Source organism: Phodopus roborovskii, unplaced genomic scaffold (assembly GCF_943737965.1).
Source record: "Phodopus roborovskii unplaced genomic scaffold, PHOROB, whole genome shotgun sequence".
Classification (NCBI taxonomy): domain Eukaryota; kingdom Metazoa; phylum Chordata; class Mammalia; order Rodentia; family Cricetidae; genus Phodopus; species Phodopus roborovskii.
The window spans coordinates 4,083,432-4,110,131 of record NW_026126638.1 but is presented as its reverse complement, the minus strand read 5'-3'; the positions used below and the strand labels follow the sequence as shown (position 1 = coordinate 4,110,131).

Genomic DNA, 26,700 nt, shown 5'->3' with positions numbered 1-26,700 from the left:
CTGGGACAGTCCCAATCTTGGGAACATGGAGTGCAGGTCCTCAGAAAACCTCTCCCATGGGGCAGTCTGGCACAGATGGTCTCTACTTTGCCCAGGCCTGTTCTTCGGCACTGTCCTGGGCACAACTTTGGAGTGTAGGAAAAGGCAATGTTGACCTCCTCTGGCACAGGGTAGGGGTGGGGGGCATCACATAAGGTGATGCGGGGCTATCCTTCTTCATCTTTCCCTCGATCCAGCACATAAGGCGATACGGGGCTATCCTTCTTCATCTTTCCCTCGATCCAGCACATAAGGCGATACGGGGCTATCCTCCTTCATCTTTCCCTCGATCCAGCACATAAGGCGATACGGGGCTATCCTTCTTCATCTTTCCCTTGGTCCAGCTCATAAGGTGATGCGGGGCTATCCTCCTTCATCTTTCCCTTGGTCCAGCTCATAAGGCGATACGGGGCTATCCTCCTTCATCTTCCCTTGGTCCAGCTCATAAGGCGATACGGGGCTATCCTCCTTCATCTTTCCCTTGGTCCAGTTCATAAGGTGATGCGGGGCTATCCTTCTTCATCTTTCCCTCGGTTCAGCACATAAGGCGATACGGGGCTATCCTTCTTCATCTTTCCCTCGGTCCAGCTCATAAGGTGATGCGGGGCTATCCTTCTTCATCTTTCCCTTGGTCCAGCTCATAAGGTGATGCGGGGCTATCCTTCTTCATCTTTCCCTCGGTTCAGCTCAGAGTGTATGGCTGTGCTTATGTCAGGCCCATGGATAAAATGAAGTCCTGACACCAAAACTAATGGGGCTTTGTGCATTAGGAGGTTGACCAATCACTGCCAGATATTAATCTTCACCATTAGGGCTTAAGCTATGTGTACCTGCAGGCCTGTTTAAGGGGTTCAGATTTTGCACTCCCAAGTTTGGAGCTTAAGAGCAATGGCTATTAAACACCCTGCACTGAGTACTGGGAGGCAAACCCTATTGCAGACTGACTACCCCCACTCCCTCACAAAGGGTGTGGGTGGGGCATGAAGCCCAGAGCTTTGTGCTTAAGGCTAGAACTCTCACCTGAGTTAACTCTCTAACCCCGGCACCCTCTTATTGACCACCGTGTGGAGAAATATGGCATCCAGGTGTAGTGTGTGGGCCTCAGACACTGCCAGCACAGAAAGAAAGAACTCAGGTCCCGGGGGTTTTAGGGTGAGGTCCTGAGCAGTGATGTAACGTACACAAACTCATATGTTTGCAGGAGAAGTGAAGCCATCGCCCATTTCTTTCCTCACACAGCATACCACCATTTACGACATGAAGCCAGAAGGGAAAAGCAGAGCCAACCACCGTGTTAGAGTGCCTGAGAACCATCTCACACATTAAACCTCCTTTGGTCTCACTGTATAACAGTGGCTATCCTAGAACTCCCAGTGTAGATCAGACTGGCCTCAAACTCAGAACCATCTTTCCCTGAACCTGCTCCTGCCCCCAGCCCCAACTGCCTGGCTTTGCTTAGCATTCGAAGTGCTCAAAGTGAGCTTCCTTGATCTTACTGTTAACTTAAAATGTACTGTTACTGTTGTTCCGGCAAGAGTCTTATTTGTGTAAGTTTTCCAAAGATGTCTTTGCTCAGATTGAAGAAATTAGTTCCCTTTTATCTCTATCACTTTTGATAATTTATTTATTTATTAGATAGGTATTGTTGTCGAAAGGTCTTAGGTTTTTCCCCCTTGTATAACCCTGGCTATCCTTGTATAGCCCTTGCTTTGTAGATCAGGCTGGTCTTAAACTCAGAGATCTGCCAGCCTCTGCCTCCTGAGTGCAGGGATTAAAGGCCTGTGCCACCAACACCTCGATGAAAGTCTTAGGTTTTATCAAATGCATACTCTAAATGTATGTTTCAGAAATGTGATCTCTGTTAACTTAGCTATCTGTATCTTTTTCTTTAGCGCTGGTTGGCCCTTAGGGCCTCACGTGCTAGTGGGTGCTTTCACTGAACCGTGTTTCTGCGTCAGTTAGCTGTGAACTCACGATTCTCCGAGACACTTGGCCCAATGTCTGGGCATTGTCTTTTCCTCATGTTAGTTCCCCTTCTGTATTTTTCATACACTTCCATCATTCCTGTCTTAGGCCTCTGTCGCTGTGATAACGACCATGAGTAAAAGCAAGGCGGGGAAGAAAGGGTTTGTTTCCGCTCACATTTTAGTTCATCACTGAAGGAAGTCGGGGCAGTAACTCAAGTCCGAAACCGGGAGGGAGGAACTGGAACAGGATCCACGAGAAGGGCTGCTTATCCTCTGGCTCCCCATGGCTTGCTCAGTCTGCTTTCTTACACACCCAGGACTACCTGCCCAGGGATGCCAGCACCCACAGTGGGGTGGGCCTTTCCATATCAGCCATTAATGAAGAAAATACCCCCCCGGACTTGCCTACAGGCCAGTCTGATGGACTCATTTTCTCAGCCGAGGTTGCGTTTTCCCAGATGACCCTGGCTTGTGTCAAGTCAACAAGAAACTGCTAACCAGAACACTTGCTCTTTCTTTTCTTTTTAAACATGTGTTTTATTTTTAGTTATGTAGTTGTGTGCATCTATGTAGGTGAGTGTAGGTGTCCACATAGGTCGAGGCGTTGGGTCTCCTGGGGCTGGAGTTACAGGCAATTGTGAGCATCTGGTGTGAGGCCGCTCGGGTTCTCTGCAAGAGCATCGTGTGCTTTTATGTGTGTCTGTGCACCATGAGTGAGTACCTCGTGCTTCTCGAGGCCAGAAGAAGCATCAGATTCCCTGAAGCTGGATGACACTGTTACTAGATGCCACATGGGTGCTGAGACTCAGTACCCTTAACCTGAGCCATCTCTGCTTTTAAAGATTTATTTTTTAATTTACCACTTGTGTGTGTTTCTCTCCCCCGACCCCGTGTGTGTGTGTGTGTGTGTGTGTGTGTGTGTGTGTGTGTGTGTGTTATATGTAAGTGCAGGCTGATAGGTGCCATGGGACCCACATGGAGATCAGAGAGGAGCTTTCTGCCTGTCCCTGCCTCCCAAGTCATTGCATGAGTGCTGGAACCATCATAGGTGTTTACTGCAGCAGCCAGCTTTTTAGAGGACTAAACTTAGGTCATCTGTCTTACACAGTGCTTTTACCTACTTGACCATTTCCTTAGCTTAACTCACTGTCTCTTGGTCCCGACTGTGTCCTTACACCAGGCAAACTGGCTAGTGGGTTTCGGGAATTCTCCTGTGTCTTCCTCTCACCTCCAGTGGGAGCGTTGTGGTTATGGACACGGGCTTCTTCCTTTGACTAGAGATCCAAATCTGGGCCTCACAGCGAGTACTTTACCCATTGAACCACATCCAACCCATCGGAGTTTGCGTTCCGGATGATGGCTGTTTGCTTTACCAGATTGGAGATACATTTTCTTGAGTCCTTTAGTATTTCTGGTGAAACCCACTACTAGTTTAATAGTTTTTTCTGGGCTGGGGGTAGATACAGCCATCTTCTTAGCATGCAAGAGGCCCTAGGTTCCAACCCCACTAGTTTGTGGTCACTATTCTGCTCATTTTCATCTGGGATGCTTTTTAAGGCTTGTTTTGGGGATTATGTTTATTTTATTTGAATTTATCCTGCTTAAGATTTATTATGGGCTAGGCATGGTGGCATACACATCTTTAATCCCAGCACTCAGGAGGCAGAAGCAGGTGGATTTCTGTAAGTTTGAGGCCAGGCTGGTTTACAGAATGGGTTCCAGGACAGCCAAAGCTGCACAGAGAAACCCTGTCTTGAGGGGGTGGGGGGATTCATTTGGTTCCAGAATTAGAGGATTCAGATCCTTCATCAACTGAGGGACTCTTCCTTTTAACTGTGGCTTTGCTTCATTTCCTGGAATTATTTCTTGTGCTCCTAGCGTTTGAACCCTTGCTAGGCAGGGGCTCTGTCACTGAGCTAGGGATGCCCACCATCTTCACCTCTCACCAGTGTACAGGCCCCAGACTGGAGGTATGTTCACACGAAGGCACAACAGCGCAAGAGTCTATATCTGTTAGACAACAGCTCTCCCCTCCCCCCGCCCCTGGCAACCTTCATGACACTTTATCTTTAAGAATGCGCATCGCCTTCTATGTGGGCACCCATACTGTCTTTTTTTCCATGACTGGTATTGTTTAACATAATACCAGCGCTCATCCCTGTCATAGCCTGTCATGGCCTGTGACAGGGTTACCTTCCTTTTTAGTGCTAATAGTAGTCCATCGTATACCCATACCTCATTCTCTACTCACGGAGGGATGAATGCAGGACGCCCTCCCTTTTTTTGGCTGTTGTAATAGCGCTGCTGTGAACATTTGTATACAGCTGTCTTTTGGAGCTCCTATTTTCAATTCTTTTGGGTATATACCAAGAAGCAGGATTGGTGGATCACATTATTATTGTTGTGGCTGTCGTCGTTGTTATTATTTATTGTTAGTGCTGAAGCTAGAACTACTCAAGCATGCTCAACAAACCCTCTATCACTGGCCTCCCTCCCCTGGCCTTCATTTTAAGTTTTTGAGGATTTTGCATACTGTTTCCATGGCATTTGGACTGTTTCACCTCCTGTATAATATTTAAGATCTTTTTTGCCCAGAGTTTGTTTGGTGTCAGATTAAATCTGTCCCTGTGTTGTGTCTTTGTCTCCTACTTCCCAGCCTTAGAGGTCTAATTAGAGGGGTCTTTTGTGCTCATTGGACAGTTTGGACACTAGGCTGTTGAGGGAAAGCAACCTGTTGAAGCCTCCCTGACTCCTGAACCCCCACAGCCCCCCCCCCCCCAGACTTTTCACTTTGTTCCCTGAGTAACCGGTCTGGTACTGGAACACTCTCTGGGTGTCCCATGTCCTGCAGCCTTCTCGGTCCCCTCTTAACCTCTGCCATGTTTTGGCTCTAACAGGTCCAACGGGCGCTCCTCCAAGCCGAGCCTTGGAGGGCAAGGCCGGCACCATTACCTCCAAAGAGTGGAGCTCTCCCGACTCCCCCGAGGGGAGCAGCATCTCTGGGGGCAGCCAGGCACTGGACAAGCCCATCGACAATGATGCAGAGGGCGTGTGGAGCCCGGATATTGAGCAAAGCTTCCAGGAGGCAATGGCCATTTACCCACCCTGCGGCCGCCGCAAAATCATCCTGTCGGAGGAAGGCAAGATGTATGGTAAGGAGCCTGTTGGAGCCGGGCAGAAGTTCAGCAGGATGGACACAGTAACCTCGGGTTCCCTCCAGATGACCTCTTGTGATTTCTACTAGGTGCACAGTGCTTTCTTTTACCCTGAGTCTGTCCAAACACCTGAGTAAGAGAAGCATGGGAATGGGTGAGGAGAGCAGAAATCTGCTGAGGGGACTGTGTTAGCAGAGAAACAATTTTCCAGCCAGGTGGTGGTGGTGGTGCATGCCTGTGAGCCCAGCGGGAGGCAGAGGCAGGTAGAGCTCTGTGAGTTTGAGGCCAGCCTGATCTACAAGAGCTAGGGCTACACAGGAGGGAAAAAAAAATTTTTTTCCTTTGTTTGAATGTTTGTTGTTTGAGGTAGGGTTTCCCTTTGTATCCCTGGTTGTCCTGGAACTCATTCTGTATATCAGGCTGGTCTAGAACTCAGAGATTCTCTACCTCTGCCACCCAAGCTCTGGGGAACTAAAGGCATGTGCCGCCACTGCCTGTCAGTAGAAAGTTTAATGAAGATCACAGTGGATGGAATAACTATCTCCACAGGGCAGAGTAAACATCCACTCTCTCTGCCTCCCTCTCTCAACCTCCCCCCCCCCCCCCATCATCATAATCAAATGCTTGCTCTCCATGCTGTCAACCTTGGCTATAAAGAGTGACAAGAACAGGGGACTTCACCTGCGAGTGTAGCTCAGTAGTAGAGTGTTTGCCTCATATTAGGAAACATCTGGAGTTTAATCCCCAGTACCACAAAAAGAAAGGAAAAAAAAAAAAAAAAAAAAAGGAAGGAAAAGGAGCACGAAGGAGTCCATTTGGAATAGGACTCCTCCTGCTCCCTCCTCCCTCATTCGTGTGCCCAGCACGTGCCAAGCATTGTGGGTGCCAGGCATGGGTACAGCAGGTGTGATCCGTGTGTGTGTGGAGCGCGGAAGTGAACATACCTACAGCTAGCTGTTCTCCAAGGCAGGCTGTGAGGGCTGTGCCTTCCTGCAGGGAGGACCCATCCCCTTCAGCCACATGGGGAGACCAGCAGTCTATATGAAGCCTGTTGACCTGTGGAGGAGAGGACTCTGGGAAAATAAAAGCAGACCCAAGCTGAAGGAACAGCTGCTGCAAGGCCTGGCTCAGGGCTAGGTCAGGCTTCTACTTCCACCGGAAACGCCCTCAGGGCTCCCTCCGTGCTCCAGCTTGTTAAAGGCTGGACACCCAAAGGTCTGAGAAGGCCCGTGTACCTGGTGAAGTTAGGACAGCAGAGGCCTCCGCCAGCTTCCCGCCCAGCTGCCACCCCTCCCCACATGGGTTTCCATTCATGAGCGTCCCTTCCCCTCTCCCCGAAGCACAGGTGCTTTTTCAGCTGTTAGAGGGCTCTGTGTGGGGACTGAACATATTAATTCCCTAGGGTGATTGACAGGTTCTCACAAGCCAGGTGGCTGAAAGCAACAGAAATGAGCTGAGAGGCTGGGCAAGGCAACCCATCATGTGTTCAGGGTCCCCCAAACCGGAGAAAGAGTCAGAGACAGCCCCTGCCCCCACTGTTAGGAGCCCTGCAACTTACAAAACTGTAGTTCACATGCAGAGGGCCCAGGTCAGTCCCGTGCAGGCTCCCTGGCTGCTGGTTCAGTCTCTGTGAGCCCCTCTGAGCCCAGGTTAGTTGATTCTGTGGGTTTTCTTGTGTCCTTGACCCCTCTGGCTTCTACAGTCCTCTCTCCCCTTCTTCTGCAGAACTCTGCTGGGGAATGTTTGGCTTTGGGTCTCTGCATCTGTAAACCGTCTTAAATAGATGAACTGGCCTGCAACTGTAGGCAAGCACCACATCCCCAAACCTGTTCTCTGCCATCTACATGCACACCAAGCCATGTATGTGCCCACCCTCCACCTCCCCACCCCGGGGCTGCAAATGTCTGTCACCCCTCCAGCATGTTCATGTATGTATACACATGGGAGCTCTCGTGTGCTCTCTCTCTCTCACACACACACAGAGACACACACAGAGACACACACACAGACACACACACACACACAGAGACACACACACACACAGACACACACAGACACACACACACACACAGACACACACAGACACACACACACAGACACACACAGAGACACACACACAGACACACACACACACAGACACACACACACAGAGACACACACACACAGAGACACACACACACAGACACACACACACAGACACACACACACAGACACACACACACACAGAGACACACACACACAGACACACACACACACAGACACACACACACACACAGACACACACACACACAGACACACACACACACAGACACACACACACACACACAGACACACACAGACACACACAGACACACACACAGACACACACAGACACACACACACAGACACACACACACACAGAGACACACACACACAGAGACACACACAGACACACACACACACACACACACACACACACACACGGACAAAAACACACCAAAGTTAATGTGATTGGCTCTGTGGTCCCGGGTCTTTGGCTGCCTGCTTTAGGTTTAGTGACATTCTGTAAATCACACCGCTGTTGTAGCTGTCACATCCTTCACCTGCAGAAACTGTCATCCCCAGTGGAACTCTGTACCCCTTAAACTCCCTCCCCTCCCTCTTCCTCTCTATCTGTCTGTCCGGTTCATCTCTTTCTGATAAGGTCTCATATGTCATCCTGGTTGGCTTGGAACTCATGGTGTGGGCAAGGTTGGCCTTGACTCACAGGAATCTATTTACCTGCCTTTCCCTCCCTAGTGATAGATAGGATTTGTGTGTGTGCCACCACACCCAGGCAGCTACCGCCTCTTTCTCAGTGGATCTAACCATTTTAGGTCCCTCATCTGAATGGATAATTATCTTCTTTTCTTCTCCTCCTCCTGCCTTCCCCCTCCCTCCTCCTTTCCCTCCTCCCTCCTTCCCTCCCTCCCTTCCTTCCTTCTCCTTTTCTTCTACTCACCCAGGGTCATGATCATGTTGTAATGTGTCAGAATTTCTGTCCATTGCATGTAGGTACCATACATCCATTACTTAAGCAGATGCTTGGATTTCTCTAGTGATTGTGGGTGGTTATTTCTTTCCCTGCTTTACATGTAAAGATGTGGGTGTTAAGAAAGTCTCTCAGGTAGTGAGCAGAGCAGGGGCTAGCAGCTTTTACCCCTCGCCCTCACTCTGAACTCCTGACTGTCCCTCCTGGCCCTGCTTCTGCCTGGCCTTGGGTCAGGTGGGTCATCCTCTGGACAAGGGGACAGGAGCATCCTGCTCTATCTGATGACTCACCTGGCCTGCGTGAAGGGAGGTCTCGCTGGGAGCCAGACACTGGTCTCTTCTTACCGGCTTGGGGGCGGCTAGCACTGCTGGGAGGTATACATAGCTCTGAGCTCATAGCAGCGTGTGGGGCAGGCCCCCAGGGAGGCTGACTCAGACCTCCTCTGCTCTGGCTGTGTTCCTCTGCTCCTCTCATCTTCCCTGGGGGGAGCTGTGGTACCCTATCCTCACCCCTCTTCAGCTGCCAGCAGGCCCAAGAGCCCTGTCTTTACACTTCCTGCATTCAGAGATCATTTCCCAAGTGGACCAGCCACTGGGCCCATAGTCAGCCGGCAGCAGATCCTAGAGTTGGGTCCGCGGCCTTAGTGTTTTGAGGACAGGGATTAGGCCTGTTATCAGCTCAGGCCACAGTACACCAGAGCAGAAGCCGCTGACCAGGGCCAGGCAGACATGCAGATGACACACAGAGCCACAACACAGATTAACACCTGTTATTTCTGAGTCCAGGCACCCATACTTGTTGCCCCCCCCACCCCAACTTGAACACCTCTCATCTCTCCTGGACCAGCTCCCATGCCTGGGGTGGCAGCCTCCTGCTTACAGCTCCCTTCACTTTTGCCCTGTCACTGTGTGGCCCTTACTCTGTTGATGCCCATGCTATTTGTTCCGACCTCCTTTGGTTAGCCTGGCCACAGGTCCCTGGGAACAGGGAGGGAAGAAATAGCGACTTCTTCGCTCTTACCGCCACCTGCCTTTTCCCTTCTGTCCTTACTAGCTCATCTCTGTCCTCCTCCGTGAGGCTGGCTCCTTAATCCTGTGCCTCTGTTCTTTCTGGTCCTAGCCTTCACCTGCCTGGAGGTGGCTCTTGTGTGACTGAGTCTTTTTGTCCCTGCTTTCATTGCCTGTTTCTTCTGGTTTCTCTGCTGTGTCCCTGGCCTGCCATTGTGTTAGTCTTAATGAAGCATCATCCGTCTGGAACCTAGCTTGAGTGGGGGGTGGGGAATTTCTGTCCTCCATGACTCCATGCTAATGAGATAGTAAGTGACCCAGACGGGCATGTAGGGTGTAGCCAAGAAACCAGAGAGGGCTGGGTTACGTTGGGCATTTCTGGAAGGAAGTGGAGCCTGATCTGAGGGTGGGAGTGCTAAATGCGCTCTAGGCAAGGGAACTAGAGTGTCACACCAGTTCACAGGTAGGCTTTGACACGGAGAGACCCAAGTAGAGCATCTAAACAACACGCTATCAGGAAAAGACCTCTCATTTAGAGACGAGTAACACACCTGTTAAAAGGGGGAATCTGGCTAGACCTCAGCAGCCTAAGGCTGGAAGTCTTGTCAAGTCTTTACTGAGGGTTGGAAGCCTGAGCCTCTGACTCTGTCTTAACGCCATGACATTGTTCTTGGTGCCGTAGTTTGGTTTCCATTGCTCTGGTAAAACAACTTAGGGAAGGGTTTATTTGACTGCAGGTAACCGGCTATCGTAAAGGGAAGCCACGATAGGAACTCAAGGCAGGGACCCGGAGTCAGGAACTGAAGCACATATCCTGGAAGGATGCTGCTTGCTGGCTCGCTCCTCATGGTTTGCTCAGCCTGCTTTTTCCATACAGCAGAGGACCACCAGCCCATGAGTGGGAGCATTGCCCTCAGCACAGGCCAGTCTGATGGAGGCGGTATTTTTTTCTTTCAGTCACAGCTCCTTTTCCCCAGATGACACTAACTGTGTCAAGTTGCTTGTGTTTCCAGCATCCTCTTAGGCCACAACCTCTCTCTGGCTTCTTCAGGCCCGTGGAAAGCTACTTATACCACCCTGATGGCAGGTGTGATCTGGAGTAAGACTTAACCTTGCTGAACATTTGTGTTTCTCCTCTGGACAATGTGTTGGTAATACAGCCAGCCCTGAGGGGAGTCTTCTGCTTTCCTTTATTTCTTGGCAGGACTATGGATATTAAGCTGTTTGTGCGGGCAATGGTCAGGGCTGTTAAATATGTTCATGGTTTTTCTTTTCTTTTTTATCTTTAACAATCATAACTTTGGGGGCTGGCTCAGTGGGCAAGGGTGCTTGCTGAGCAAGCATGAGGACCCGAGTTCAAATTCTAAGGAGTCACAAGTGCCTGCTGGGTGGAGATGGGAGGGTTGCTGGAGCTTGCCATCCTACCTCCATATGCATTGAGAGACCCTCAAGGAGGTGAGTTGGGATGAGACAGTGCAGGACATGGGGCATTCTTGTCTTCTGTATGAGGATGTTCGTACCCACATGTACATAACACAACATTATTATTTTAAATTACATTTCACTGATTTATTTTGTGTGCCTGTGTGTGTATATGTGTAGGTGCCCATGTGCCATGGCATGTGTGTGGAGGTCAGAGGACAGCTGTCAGTAGTCTGTTCTCTCTTTCTACCATGGGGTCCCAGGGGTCAAACTCAGATCATCAGACTGGAAGCAGACACGACACCTTTATCCACTGAGCTATTTGTCTCACCAGGGTTTTGTTTTTTTTTTTTATGGTGCTGAGGATGGAACCCAAAGTCTTGTGTACACTTGCAGTCACTCTAGCATTGAGTCCCAACCCCAGCTTGATACACCTATATCATTGTGCAGCCACTCCTATCCATTTCTAGAACTTTTTCATCACCCACAAACAATAATTGCTTGGGCCCTAGCAGCCATGATAACAGCATCTTTTTTTCCTTCTTTCCTTCCTTCCTTCCTTCCTTCCTTCCTTCCTTCCTTCCTTCCTTCCTTCCTTCGCTCCCTCCTTTTTTGGTCTTTCAAGACAGGGTTTCTCTGTGTAGCCCTGGCTGTCCCAGAACCCGCTCTGTAGACCATGCTGCCCTTGAACTCACAGAGATCCGCCTGCCCTTGCCTCCTGAGCGCTGAGATCAAAGGCGTGTGCCACTGCCATCTGGCTTTTTATCTTATCTTACTTTTTATCCCTGTTGATTGGCCTCAGAAGCATAGAGTCAAAGTTTATGTCAGTGTTTGCGAAGGGCTTTGTCTTTATGAAACACACAACTTACACTGAGCTACAGCCTTAATCCAAGTCTGACTTGCTAGCCCATCATCAGCCAAAGAACTTCTATGTTGTTTGTGTCCTTTGGCTGTTATGACATTGATGACAATGCTAGTGATCATTATGTCAGTGTTTGAGCCCTTCTCTGCAGTTCCTTTGGGAATCCAGGAGAGGAAGGAATTGTTGGCTTCTGTGGTGATTTTATGTTTAACTTTTAAAAACAGCGTTTAGCTGGGTGTGGTGGTGCATGCCTTTAGTCTTAATACTCAAGAGGAAGGGGCAGGAGGATCTCTCTGAGTTTGAGGCTTGCCTGGTAGACATGGAGTTCAAGGACAGCCAAGGCTATGCACTTAATGAGGCCTTGCCTCAAAACAAAAAAGCAAACAAATGAGAGAATAAACAAACAAATAGATAACAATGTTTACTATTATTTTCTTGTTGCTGGAATAAAATACTCTGATAGAAGCACTTAAAGGCTAAAAGTTCAAAGTTACATTCTACCATGGAGGTAAAGTCATGACAGCAGAAGCTTGAGGCAGCTGGTGGCACATCTACAACTAAGAAGTAGAGATGGTGAACTTTATAAGCAATTAAGTGTTTACTCTATGTATATGGATATTTTTATGTGCATTATGTGTATGCCTATTCGAATGAAAGCCCCTCCTGGGACTGGAGTTCCAGGTAGTCCTGAGCAAACCCTGAGCAAACACGTGAATGCTGGGAGTCAAGAAACTTCATCCTTTGGAAGAGCAGCAAGTGCTCGTAACTTCTGAGGCATCTCTCCAGGCTTATATGTGTGTATGTGTGCAGAGGGGGTAGGCGTAGGCAGAATTTTCTGTCCCACCAGCTAGCTCCCAAATAACTACACAGAGACTTATTACTGATTATAAATGCTTGGCCAATAGCTTAGGCTTGTTACTAACTAGCTTTTACAATTTAAACTAACCCATATTTCTTATCGATATTTTACCATGTGACTCTGTACCTTTCCTCATTACAGCATGGTTATCTTGCTTCTCCGCCCTTCTTTACCCCAGTGCTGGCTTCCTGTCTGCAAGTCCTGCCTAGCTGCTGGGCATTTAGCTCTTTCAGCTCCCACAGGTTGCTGGTTCTCCTTCCTCAACCATGTGAGTCCCAGCAAAAGCTCAGGGTGCCAGTCTTGGCACACCACCCTTCCCACTGACTCACTACCTCCAAGGCTGATGAACCCTTGTGCTTAGTTTCCCTTCTCCTTTCCATGCATCCAACTTGAATGATGCTGCCCCTTTAGGGGACTCTTTTCAATTCAATATAATCAAGGTAATTCCTCACGGCCAAGTCCTGAGCCTAACTTAATCTAAGTAACCCCTCACAGCTGTGCTTAGTGGCGCCTCTCCTAGAGATACGAGATCAAGTTGACAGTCAGTAGTCACCCATTTCCCACAGTGAGTGGCCTACTTTGTATCCATCCCCACCCCAGGGAGGCAGAAGGTTCCAGTTTTTCCACATGCTTGCCAACCTTGTTATTTTCCCGTTTCTGATCATAGCCATGCGAGTAGGTGTGAGGTGGTATCTTATAACAGTGATACTCAGTGATGCTGAATACCTTTTCACGTGGACAGTCTCTCAGGCAGCTGTGATGATGAGCACCCCCCCCCCCCAGTTAGGAGAGTGCAGACAAAATGTAGACCTGAGAGCAATAGTCCTTTCTCTCAAGGAGCTCCATGTTTAGTGGGGACTGTGGTACGGAGCTCAACCAAGGGACCTGAAGCTCAAACCATCAGCTGGGGAGTGGAGGAGGGAATGGACATACCTCCATGTTCAGGGCAAGCTGTTGGGGGTGCCAGCCAACAACGATGTAGAAGTGACTGTTCCAGGCAGGATTGTGCTGGTGGGACAGCAAATCTAGAGGGATCGTGTCTAGGACAGGCAGGCTGGTGGGGTTTGTGGAAAGCAGAGAGGTCACGATGAGACCGTGGTGATTCCTCAACAGAGGTCCCCACCCGCAGCCTGTGATCAGGCCGAGTCATTCCTTCCTTCTTGGGCAGCCCTTCCCCTGGTGGGCCATGGATCTGGGCTGTGTATGCTAGCTGTTGGACACTTGTTTTCTGACAGATGGGCCTACCATCTGTCGGGGATGTCCTTCCCAGCCCCTCCTCGGTCCTCTCTGGGGTGGGCCAAGACCACCTGCCACATTGCAATGTTCAGCTGCTCAGAGTCTCCTCCAAAGGCCAGGGTGGCCTCCTGCTTCTCTGGTTTGTGAACTCAACTGCTGAGGGGCTGAAGCCTACAGGTATACAGGACGTGTGTGTCTTTCTCTCGCTCTGAACTGTCTGAACTATTTATCCTGTCCCTTCTCCTTCCTCTCACACCCCCTTCCTCCCATGTTTCTCCTTTGGTGGGAGATTGGAGGAGGGTTTATCTGTGTAGCTTTGGAGGCTGTTCTGGAACTCACTCGTAGATCAGGTTGGCCTCGAACTCACAGAGCTCCGCCTGCCTCTGCCTCCCTAGCGCTGGGACTAAAGATGTACACCACCACTGCCTGATGGTGAGAGATGTTTTTGAGACATCCCACTATAGAGCTCAGGCTAGCCTTGAACTCATCCTGTCGCAGGGGCGGGCTTCCATCTGAATTTCCTCCTGTCTCAGTGCTGAGATTATGGGATGGGCGTGTCCCACCTCTCCTGGTGGTCCTGCAGGGTTCTTCTTGTCAAGGCTCCTTTTTAGTAGCTTGACATACTTTGGGAGTTCTCCCTCCAGGACCACACTCCTGCCTCCCACCCCACTACCCCACCCATTCTTCATCCTGCCTAGCCATCTTTTCGCCCCCTAAATAAATAACTCTTTAAAATGAAACAAAGGAGAAATTAAAGAAAGGAAGAAAGGAAGGAAGGAAGGAAGAAAGGAAGAAAGAAAGAAAAGGAGGGTCTGAGGCCAGTCTGCATAAATTTGAATCTCAGCCACTTGTGATCTTGATAACTTACTAAACTTCCCCGCCCGCCCGTAGCATGGAAGTGACATTACCAGCTGCATGGAGCTCTGTGATGATTTAGCACAGAGGCTTGAATACAGCTGTGACTTCCATATCTGTATGTGTGTAAACACCTCTGCTGATATGGCGGGGTATCTGGTCACTACTGATAACACTGCAGGAGTCAAAGGGAAGAAACAGCTAATGGTTGCTCTGAGCATATTGGTGTGAATTGGATAACAACCACCCTGGGGGCGGTGTGTGGCTGCAGTGACCTTTCGTGTGACAGGAAGGAAACTGTACTTGTTCCTCTTGGCTCCAGACACCCTCAGAGGCTCCTCTTCTACGCTGGGGCGCGGAGACAAGAGAATGCAAAGTTGTGGGCAGCATGCTGACCAGAGGACTGGACACTGTGTGACCAACCTGTAGCCATAGAATTAAAAATGGCAGCTCCTAGGAGAGAAGGGAGAATTTGGACTGGTAGAGGCCAGGGAATGTGGAGGGAGATGCTGGTCCGAGGGTCAAAGATCCCACTGGGCAAGAGGGAACTTAACAGGCTGATTACACAGCAAGGGGTGTTCCTCAGAATTACTGAGAGCTATTTTCTTTTCTTAGGTTACTGAATTCCTGACTGGCCTGGAAATTTATTATGTAGTCTAGTCTGATCTTTAAACTTTTTTTTTTTTTTTTTTTTTTTGAGGAAACAGGGATGGTAACACACTTGTCATCCACCACTTGGGAGGTTGAGGCAGCATCGGCTTTTTGCATTGAGTGCTCCCCTGGGCTTGGAAGAGGGTTTCAGCTGACTTGTGTGGTGGCCTGTCCTGTGAGAGATATTTCCCAGCATCCCCTTGGGCCTGGCTCAGTGCCACAGGCAAGTGGCCTGGGCAGTCATCACTCACATCTGTTAATGGATGATCTGGAACTCACTATGTAGATAGGTTGTCCTTGAACTCAGAGATCCATCTGCCTCTGCCTCCTGAGTACTGAGATTAAAGGTGACTAACCACCACTCCTGGTTCTAAGATCGAATCTGTGTGTGCATCATGAGTTTATGTGAACCACATTCCTGTAGGCCCACATTCTATAGAGTGCACACTAGGGCATAGGCTTCCCAAGAAACTAGAGTTACAGGATGTGGGTGCTGGGAACTGAACCTGGGGCTTTTGCAAGAACAGAAGATGGTCTTAGGCCATTGAGCCTTCTCTTCAGCCCTCACCCTTTTAAAACACAGGGTCTTGCTCTATACTTCAGGTAAGCTTGAGACAGAGCCCTCCCTTGTGCGCTACCACACCCAGCCTCTAAACTTTTAAAGTTTGTTATTATTGTTTGAATTTTTTTTTCCCTTTGGTTTTACAAGACAGTATTTCTTAGTATAGATTTGGAGCCTCTCCTGGAACTCATTCTGTAGAGCAGGCTGACCTCGAACTCACAGGGATCCGCCTGTCCCTGTCAGGGATTAATCTGCTGGGACGAAAGGCATGTACCACCATACAGCTAAATTTTTGATAAGTAGGCTTATTTACGAAAATGAAGATTGGGAGGAGCTCCAAAGGAAGACACTTTTAATTGAATAACGTGTGTGTGTGTCTGTGTGTGTGTGTGTGTCTGTCTGTCTGTCTGTCCGTCTGCCTGATACAGGTTCCTTGTATACACTAGGTAAGAGCTGCTGATGTCTCCAGCTCTCTTTATCCCTTTTGTTTGTTTGTTTGTTTGTTTGAGACAGTGTTTCTCTGTGGCTTTGGAGGCTGTCCTGGAACTAGCTCTTATAGATCAGGCTGGTCTTGAACTCTTCATCCCTTTTTTTTTTTTTCTCTCAAGAAACTATCTCTGATGTTTCTGAAGCTGGTGTCCAGCCCTGGCAGGAACAATCCTCCTGCCTCTCAGCCTCCCACGTAGCTGAGACTCCAACCCTGCCACCACACCTGGCAGAACTTGGACTCTTTTCATCCGAGGGAGATGGGAAACCAGGGCAGCACTTTTTGGATTTTAGTAGACATGTCAGCTGCTGGGCCGAGAATAGCCTGACGCAGGAAGCCAGGTGATTAACAAATAATCCAGGCCAGAGCACGATAGCCTGGACCACAGAGCTGAGGAGGGGAGAAGAGGCCCAATTCTGGGAATATTTTGAAAGTGGAACTGTGCTAGCCTCAGTCATTCCTTCATCTGTGCCTTGCTTTCATACATCGCGTGCCAAACACTGGAGATGTTAACGTGTTTGTTTTATGAAACACGGTCTTATTATACAGCCCAGGACGACCTGTAGTTCCTGACCCTCCTGTGTCAGCTTCATAAGTGCTGGGTCGCAGGCATGTGCCCCCCATTCCCAGCTTTGGAAGTGCAGACTGGAGGGAGAACAGCCAAGGTGTATTTTCCTCTGGTGTTGAGAATCTAACGATGACTGATGAGCTGCCAAGGCATGAGGGAGAGGAACAGCCCAAGACCTGTTTCCCAGATGGTCCCTGAGGTTCCGAACGTCCCCCGCTGTGCTGGCTAGTTTTATGCCACTTAACACCAGCTAAGTTAGTCATCAGTGAGGAGGGAATCTCAATTGAGAAAATGTCTCCTTAAGATGGACCACAGGCAAGCCTGGAGACATCTTCATTAGTATTTGATGTGAGGCCCAGCCCACTGTGGCCAGACTGGTGGGACTGGTGTTCCCGGGCCCTGTAAGAATACAGGCTGAGGAGCAAGCCAGTCAGCAGCATCCTCCATGGCTTCTGCATCAGCTCCTGCCTCCAGGATCCCTGTCCTGACTTCCTTTGCTGATATAAACTGTGATATGGAAGTGTAAGCCAAATAAACCCTTTCCCCTCCACGTTGCTTTGGTCGTGGAGTTTTATCGCAGCACAGTTACGCCACCTAAGACACCTGCCTTCCCTGTCGCTCCAGCTATCCCACCGCCAATGCTGAGGCTTGCCACCACGTCTCCGGGCTTGGATTGGCCTGTGACTCTCAGAAACCTCTTCTCTGTCACCCCTAACTTAACCCTGGCCTTTGTCTTTAAACGCTGATCACTTCTTTAGGCTAAGAATGTAGTCTCTTTCCTGCAGCAGAGGCTGAGCTACAACAGAGTTGTCCTTCTGTCCCTCATCCTGCCTCAAGGGGGGAAAAAAAAAAAAGATTGGGTTTTCTCTGTAGCCCAGGTTGGATTCAAACTTAAGACAATCTTCCCACGTTGGGCTCCTAAGTCCTAGGATGATAGCTATGGCTGCCATGCCTGGCAGAGTCCTCATTCAGCTCGTATGAAGCTCAGCATCCTAAGGCAGTAAAAATTTCCATGTGGTCAAATATAGAAGAAAGACTTTAAACTAGATTAAACTACATTAGAAGAAGGCTGGGTGGAGGTCCATGGAGGGAAGCGACTTGTCAAAGCCCCAAACTCTAACCAGTCATGGATGACTTAGGCTCGTGTTCCATGGCTGCAACACAATCACCTTTAGTTAGACACAGAGTAGAACAGCTGGACATTCGTGAGAGTGTCAGAAGCACTGATGGACCGCTAAAGGAAGGCTTGGAGAAGAGACATCTTTCAGACTCACGTTTCTTAGGTGCAGCCTGGCTCACAGAGCGCCCTGGACCTGACTCTCCATCCCTTCCCTCCTTCCTTAGACACAGACAAGCCAGGGCTCCCAGGCCAGCGCATCTTCCTGGCAGTTGAGGGCTCTTAATTTGGACTTGGCCATGGGGAAAGGTCAGCTTGGGGCCAGCCTGGCTCTGGTCAGGCTCTCCAGTTACAGCCCAGGTGGCAGGCAGCCGGCTCGCCTCACCTGCCCCTGCAGCAGCAGCTTCCTCATGTGGCCACTCCACCCTCAGCTGACAGGGCAGGCCTCTGCTATGCCCTCTGGCCTAGATGTAGAGCAAAGAGGTGACAGCTTCCTTTACCTCAGCCTTCCCTCCCCACCCCTCCTCCCCCATGTCGCCCTCCCTCCTTCCCTCCCTCCCTCCCCATCCCTCATGCCGCCCTCCCTCCCCACCCCTCCTCCCCCATGCCATCCTCCCTTCCTCCCCATCCCTCCTCCCCCATGCCGCCCTCCCTCCCCATCCGTCTTCTCCCATACTGCCCTCCTTCCCTCCCTCCCTCCCCACCCCTCCTCCCCCCATGCCGCCCCTCCCTCCCCCACCCCCTCCTCCCCCATGCCGCCCTCCCTCCCTCCCCCCCACCCCTCCTCCCCCATGCCGCCCTCCCTCCCTCCCTCTTTCCTTCTTTTTTTGAGACAGGGTTTCTTTGTGTAGCCTTGGGTGTCCTGCAACTCACTCTGTAGATCAGGCTGTCCTCGAACTCAGAGATTTACCTGCATCTGTCTCTCAAGTGTTGAGATTAAAGACTCACCACCACTACCACCATCACCTAGATAGCTATCTGATATTTGATGGGAGATGCCATTCTGTAAATATGTTTCTCTTATTGGTTAATGAGTAAAGCACTGTTGGCCAATAGTAAAGCAAGATAGGTGGGATTAGGAGACTAGGAGGAGAGAGGAAGGAGTAGGGAGGAGTTTCAAGATGGTGGACTGAGAGAGAAGAATGCTGGGGTCTCCGGTAAGATGAGACCACGTGGAAACACTTAGATTAATAGAAATGGGTTAATATTGAAGACAGAGCTAGCCAAAAAGCAATGATAGTAACAGGCCAACAGAATTATGTCTAATAAAGTGTCTCAGTGTGTTTGGGGCTGGTGTGGCTGTGGGACCAGGCTGGCTGGAAAACTTGCTTTTAACAGATACTCTTTATTCTTTCCTACCCAGCGACCAAGGTCCCACTGACCCACCTGTTCCCCAAGCCTGAACTTACCCCTCATCCATCCTCAAACTCATCTGTTTGCAACATATGATTGCTCTATTGTGTGGCTATGTGCCTCCTAACCTAGGTACTGAGTTCTGTTTATGGACAGAAGTAGGAGAATCAAGGATGGTCGTTTCCCTGGCCAGCCAGGGCTAGATAGCAAACAAATGGACACATAAAGCAAAATAACAACTACAAAACCAGGCTGAGGATGTAGCTTACTTAGGTGGTAGAGTGCTCGCCTAGCATACACAATGCTCTAGGCTTGGTTTCCAGCGCTGTATAATAGGCATGGTGGCTGTTATTCCAGCAGTTAGGGTACAGAAGCAAGAGGATCAGGAGTTCAGAGTCATTCTCAGATACACAATGAGTTCAAAGTCAGCCTAGGCTGCATGAGATCCTGCCTCAATACTAATAAATAAGAGTAATAATAACTCAATAAATCTTCTTTGATCTCATTTATAGTAATAGGGGATGTGGCTGGCTCTTATAGCTGTTGAGAGTCCTGGAAACAGTGTAGCCTTCAGGTGGCGGCTTTTTAAATGTTAGATGAAGCCTGCTACCTGGTCTGAGGCAGCGCCTTGGACTAAAGAAGTTGCCTGGGTTTTGGTTTTGGTGAGGTAGGATTGGGAATAAAGGCCTCTGCCTGCTGTACAGATCTTCAACACTGAGCTCTGTCTCCTGGGAGCTCTCTCTCTATGAAGATGGTAACTGTTAGAATTTCACTTCCCATCCTCCCTGTGTCTCACCCCCCCATTGCCCACCAACCATCTTTAAGATCCTCCTCATTCTCAGAAGCAGCAGGAAAACTATGGTAGTCTCCTAGGCAGGGGACAGGCACTCCCCACACAGAAAGCCTGGGAGGGGCCAAGGTGTTTCAACAGCCACTGTGGGATGAGGAGCTTGGGCTGAGTGGCAGTGGCCCATGTGTCCCAATTCAGCTATTGTCAAGTTATCAGTCTGTCCAGTAAGGGTGTAGTCTCCACTCACTACTGGGATAACCCTGTGCTCCAAAGAGGGCAGGAGGGAAGGGAACTACAGAGCCCTTAATCCAAGTTCCACCATGGTGGGCAGAATGAGGGGCTCACCCTCAGGTACGTATGCCTCACTGAAAGGTTGTGGGTGTTTCTGTAGGTCGGAACGAGCTGATTGCACGCTACATCAAGCTCCGCACAGGGAAGACCCGGACCAGGAAGCAGGTGAGGCCAGAAGGTCGCCCCAGCCACCACACTTGCTCCCCAGGGGTAGGAGTGGCACCCTGGTCCTTCCCTTTACTAGAGTCAAACTCCCTCTCCAGGGTACTAGGGGGAGAAGTACATCATTGATGTTACCCTTGTGACCTGGGGCAGGCAGGAGTGAGCTTCCCTATCTGGGAGGTAGGAACAGGAGCTCTCTTTCTACAACAGGTCTCCAGCCACATCCAGGTGCTTGCCCGTCGAAAAGCCCGGGAGATCCAGGCCAAACTCAAGGTAAGGAAGACAGTGTCAGCAGAGAGAAAACCCTGGGACTTGGGGTGCAGTGGGGCTTCCCAGAAGTTGGGGCTCTTTTTCCAGTTGAGAAAGTCAACTCTGTGGGCTCTGGGCTGAGCCTATGGCCTCTCTGTAGATCTGTGTACATGGATGGTGGTCTCCTGCTGGGCTCTACCTGGGATTTAGTGTTGAAGGGCCCAGACTCAGTGTTTCTGTTCCCTCTGTGTTTCCATCCCTTCCCCAGAGGCCCCTCAGTGTAAGGTCAGTTGCTGGCAGGTCCCCTCAGATAGACAGTCCTCCAGGACTCTGGACTCGAGGCCTTGGGGGAACATTAGGAGGGGAGTGAGCTCTGCAAGAGGTTGCTAGTTCTTAACCACAAGGCCACTTGTGAGAAAGGCCCAACCTTTGGACCCGTGGGTCAGACCAGTAGACACATCTTTGTTGAAGCAATGATACTCTCATTTTATTTTTCTCAAACAAAATCTCACCTCAGTATGACTTCCAGTGGGTCATTCTGGTTGTGGTCAGTTTGGCAAAGAGTAGGCCAGGGCTCCCCCTACCCTACCCACACCCCAACTCCTGAGCAGCCTCTCCTGCTTAAGGAAGAATCCCGTAGTGCCTCGGAGCCCAGTTAAAAGCTACTGGACTGGATGACCTCACATTATCTTGTCCATCAATGCTTTCCTTTTGTGGTGATTTCCAGACGGGATTTTTGGACACAGGGTTTCTCTGTGTAGTCATGGCTGTCCTGGAATTCACTCTGTAGACCAGGCTGGCCTTGAACTCACAGAAATGGGCCTACCTCTGACTCTTGAGTGCTGGGATTAAAGTTGTGTGCCACCACTGCCCAGCTTGTCCATCACCTCTCAGCTGATGTGGGCCCAGAGGTAGAACCTCTGGCCTCTCTGCCTCCTGAGACGCCACACCCAGTGTCCTCACATTTCCATTCTTCCTGTCCTCGTCCCAGCTGCCCTCCACACCCCATAGCTGTGGCTCAGCCTCTCCATCCTTTGTCCCCAGGACAGCTGGCCTGCCTGCAGCTGTGGATCCCTCCCTGATACGCCCTCAACCCTAAAGACCCGCTTGTTTTCCATGTTCCCTCTGTGGTCTGCGTCTGACTCACTGAGATCCCAGGTGACAGCAGAGGACAGAATAGCTGTGTTATGTTTAGAGTGTCTAGGGAACTGTTCAATTCCTTGGGACATCTCTACTATCTGTATGTGTGTGCTTCATGGAATCACGTCTGTTTGTAACTTAAGACTTGAGGACAACAGTCAGTGGGCCTCTAGTCAGACATCAAGAGGCGCCACAAACCTCTTAAAACACCCAAATTGTCAAGTATCTGCATCTTTCCAGAAACTGCCCTGCCGTCTGGCCATTGATGTCATCCTTACAAAGTCCTTTCCCCTTCCTCCTGCCTCACGTATTGAGGATGTGGTTTCCTGACTCTGTCATTTGTTTAGATTGAGGATACAGGAAGGGACACATGCTGCTGGCATGGAGCGGATGGAGCTCTCAGGTCTCGGGATGCAGTTGTTAATCTCAGCAGTCTTGAGGATATGGCTTGCCAAGTCACCTCAGGGAGAGAGCCCTGCCTGGGAGGGCTGGCCTGGAATGCCCTTTCCTCCTGGAAGTACGTGACTTCAGTGGCCAGAGTCAGCCTTGGAGAACAAGGCCCAAGTTCAGCCATAGAAGGACAGTGGGTAAGGGTGCCGGTGACAAATCTCACCAACTCACTGCTCTGAGTGGGGAACGAGCCCAGAGTGTCCTCCGTAGTGAGTGCTGGCTGCTGCCACCTCCTGATACAGTTCTACTGCCCCCTTGGCTGGCATAGCCCTCTCTGTACCAGCCTGGAATGTCTTACTCATTTTTTTCTGTGATGATAGAAAAATTCCTCAGACTGGAAAATTATTATTATTATTTTTTTAATGGAAGAAGGAGTTTATTTTAGCTTATGGTTCCAGAGGGATAAGTGTCCATCATGGCAGCAAGTATGAAAGCAGGAATGGGGAGGTTAGGGACCCCATCTTCAGATATGAATGAAGCAGAGAGAGAGAGAGAGGAAGAGAGAGAAAGAGAGAGAGAGCAGGAAGTTGGACTAGAAGATAAACCCCCAACACCTGTCCCCACTGATGCCCATCCTCCAGCAAAGCTCCGCCTCCCAAAGGTTTCATAACTTCCCCAAACATCATCACCAACTGAAATACATGGGCCTATGGGAGACATTTCCCGTTAAACTACCATACATAGTGTGTGCGTATAACAAAAGGCTTAGCTGTCTGGTCCGATGAATCTTAACGTATAATTATATCCTTGTAGCTACCATTTGATCAAAAATAGAATGTATTCAGCTCTCCAAAAATGTTCCTTGTGTCCTCCCAGACTGGGTAATTCTAAAGCAAAAAACTAGTCATGATTGTATGTGCCTATAGTCTTATCAGGAGGCCGGGACAGAAAGTTTTCAAGACCATGTGTTTGAGAACAGGCTGGACAGTATAGACGGACTGTCTTTAAAACAAGAGAAACTGGCCATGATGGTGCATGTGTATAATCTCAGTTACTTGGGAGGATCCAGGTTCAAGACCAGCCTGGGCATTCCAGTGAGACCCTGCCTCAAATTTTTAAACAAAAAGGGACTGGTGGTATAGTTCAGGGGTAGAGCGCTTCAGTAGCATGTGTAAGGCCCTGAGTTCAAACCTCAGCATCATGAAAACCATGGGTAGGGGCTGTGGATAGAGCTACTACAGTGAGTGCTTAGCATGTGCAAGGTCCTGGACTCGGACTCCACACAAAAAGAAAACTAAAAGCGAGGAAGGTTTTGACAAACAGATGGTGATGGGACTGGAGAGATGGATCAGTGGTTAAGAGCGTCTGTTGCCTGGTAGAGAACCGGGGTTTAGTTTCTAATACCTACACAGTAAGTAGCTCATAACCATCTGTAACTCCAGTTCCAGGGGATCTGACACCCTCTTCTGGCTTCTATAGGCACCAGGCATGTGCATACTGAATTGTATATACATCATACATGCAGGAAAAATACTCACACACATAAAACAAATAACATAGAAAAAATGTTTCTGTAGCCCGCAATCTGAGAACATGGCGGTAGTATCTATCCAGTATCTATGAGGGCTTTCTTCCTGCATTAAAACTCGGAGACGGGTACCACTACATGGAGAGCAAGCTAGCACAAGTCATTCTTCCTCTTCTTGTAGACTGCCAATGCCATTGTGGGACCTCACCCTCGTGACTTTGCTCAATCATCTTCCAAAGGTCCCATCTCCAAATACAGTCACCTATGAATTTAGGGGAGCATGTCTGAGCCACAGCATGGACCACTCTCTTAAGGCTAAATTCTCTGAGCCCATTCTTCACCTTCTAAGAGGAGCCTCCTGATCCTCTGTTCTCCTAGGGGTCAAAGTGCATTAGCATTTTCAAGATCCTTTGTGTGCTGTCTCAGGCCATACCTGTTTCCAGACTTCTCCTGAGTGGCTTCTGGGTAGCCCGGGGACTACACTGCACCCTACCTCGGAGTTGCTATGTGGGCTGAGGGAGATTGTCCTGGAGACTGTTAAACTCCAGAGGTTATCTGCCAGTCTTGACTCTCGTACTCAAGGCAGACTTGGTTCTACCATCTTCTCATTCACTGTGAAGTATCGGTTCACTGAGTCTCTCCCTTCTATACGGATTGTAGCTGGGGCTGTGGGTTCAGTGGTAGAGCTCATGCTTATCATGCTTGACGCTTGGGGTTCCACCCCCAGCACTAGAAAGACACAGGGAGGAGATGGGGGAGGGGGTGGTTGGTCAGCCAGGCAGCCAGTCTGGCGTAGTCTCTAGTCAGTTTTAAGCTTCCACAACAGATGAGGAAACTGATCAAAGAAGCCAAGCCCCCTGCTCAGTCACCAGCACCTTAGTATGTCACAAACTTACATCTGGTCCCCAGCTCTGGCTACTGGCACTGGACAGCTTTTCTGACCCTAAGGCCAGATCATGCCTCCCCTGAGCCTGGCTGGTGGCCCTGCTAAGGTCCTCCCTTCCCATGTCTCCCCAGGACCAGGCAGCTAAGAACAAGGCCCTGCAGAGCATGGCTGCCATGTCATCCGCCCAGATCGTCTCTGCCACAGCCTTCCACAGTAAAATGGCTCTTGGCCGGGGCCCTGGTTACCCAGCAATCTCAGGGGTAAGTGGGGCAGCCCAGAGCAAGAGGCCAACATGGCTTTCCTCATATCGTCTCTTCTGTAGAGCTGAGCACAGTGGCCAGGCATGATCCCTCTCTTCTGAGCCCTCCCAGAGCCCATTCTAAACCGTGGCATTGCTGGTACTGCAATCACTGTTTGAAAATCTTAACAACACAGCAGGCCTCTAAAGAGATGCAGGGGAGCTGGCCAGATGAGAACTGGCTTAATTTATAGACAAGGAAGCAGTAGTCCACAGATTGGAGCCAAATCCTGAGCTTTGACTAGCACCACCGCATCCTCAAACAGTCCCCGTTCATTCACCCTTGACCCTACTCCTCCTGCTCAGCATCCCTGCAAAGCCCACCTTCCGTGTGGACAGATGATGTCTAGGGACAAACCTGTGCTCAGATTTTGATTTATTTTGTCAGCCTAACCACCAGTCTGTTAGCCACATCCACGTTGCCACACTGTTAGAATGTTCCAGAAATGGTTCCCCCCTTCCCGTGCTTGTGATATAGCCTCTTTAAGATGCCCCCACTTACACTAGCCTCACATGTGAGGAAGGGACATGTGTTAAATTCCACAGGCCTTTCTGCCATCATATTTCATAGGGAGTCTTAGAAAGTACTAGTTGGGATGTTAAATAGATAGGACATAAAATGATTGTGTACACACTTGTATCATGCTTGGTGTTCGAGGTGGGAACCATGTACCCTATGCAAGCTAAGCACATGCTCTACCACTGAGCCCCGGGTAGATTTCTGGAATTTAGGAAGAGCCCTGAGTCTCGATGGGAGGGAGAAAGTGCAGGACAGCAGGCCTGGCTTTCTCTGTGGCGCACAGGGAAACGCACCTTGGTGTGGCTGCTGCCTATTAGCGTCAGCCAGCTAAACAGAGGCATTGGTTTTTCTTCCTCCCACTGCTAGAGCTGCCTTTCTTCCTCCTTTCACACCCCGAGGCCTGCATGGTCTCTCCCTTACAGACTCTTTCCATAATCCCCCTGGGCTCTGGCCCTGTGCACAATACTGCCAAGCTGAGTCTATACCTTTTACCTCCACAGTTTTGGCAAGGAGCTTTGCCAGGCCAACCTGGAACATCCCATGAGTGAGTATGGTTTGATTTCCTACCCCTAACCCCCTGAGATGAATTCACACCCCGGATTTTAGGAAATGGAGCCCGGCTTCAGGAGGGGGAGCAGGGGGAGACGAACTGTATTGTGAGATGGGCCTTTCCGGGATGGCCTTGACCTTAGGAATAAGGCTTTGCTCTCAGACATCACTTGCTTAGTCTGCATTGTCCACACTTGCTCATCTGGACTGGGTACGGGAGGGGCTCTGAAGCTTGACACCCAAAGAGACATCTGCTTGGTCTGGGAGAGCACGGGAGGTGGATTGCCCCAACAGACATATTGCTTCCATGATTCAAACACAAAACCTGAGGGAATTGGCAGGGGAGAGTGCTGGAAACCAATGCCTGCTAAGGCCGCCAATGGCCAGGCCAGCAGGGCTACCCTGAAGCTGACGCCTTCTCTCTTCTTTTTCCTATAGTGTGAAACCTTTCTCTCAAAACACCTATACTGTCCAGCCTCCGCTGCCTCTGCCAGGTAGGTAGATAGTGCACGATCTCCTTGTGTGTCACACTCTATGGCTCTGCCTCTGGACCCAGGCTCCCCAGCACCTGGAATCCTATTAGATGTCATGATGTCATGTGTCAAGACCGTACCTCCCATTTTTCTCTTGAAGCATTCTGCAGCCATTCTCACAGGTGCCATGGCATTCGGGGGGGGGGGGGGACATCAAATGCTGTACTTCTTGCCAGTTGTGCTCAGGTCTGGCTGGGACATAGATTGGAAGGAA

General features: G+C 49.9%; 1 protein-coding gene across 1 annotated transcript in view; it reads left to right on the top strand.

The window, feature by feature from the left end:
* Tead4 (TEA domain transcription factor 4) overlaps positions 1–26,700 on the top strand; it is a 73,438-nt gene that overhangs the window by 25,355 nt on the left and 21,383 nt on the right. The window contains exons 3-8 of the mRNA XM_051173076.1: positions 4,904–5,158; positions 20,332–20,396; positions 20,604–20,666; positions 24,718–24,846; positions 25,905–25,948; positions 26,392–26,447. Coding sequence (XP_051029033.1) covers positions 4,904–5,158; positions 20,332–20,396; positions 20,604–20,666; positions 24,718–24,846; positions 25,905–25,948; positions 26,392–26,447 — 612 coding nt within the window. The remainder of the gene's footprint in view (positions 1–4,903; positions 5,159–20,331; positions 20,397–20,603; positions 20,667–24,717; positions 24,847–25,904; positions 25,949–26,391; positions 26,448–26,700) is intronic.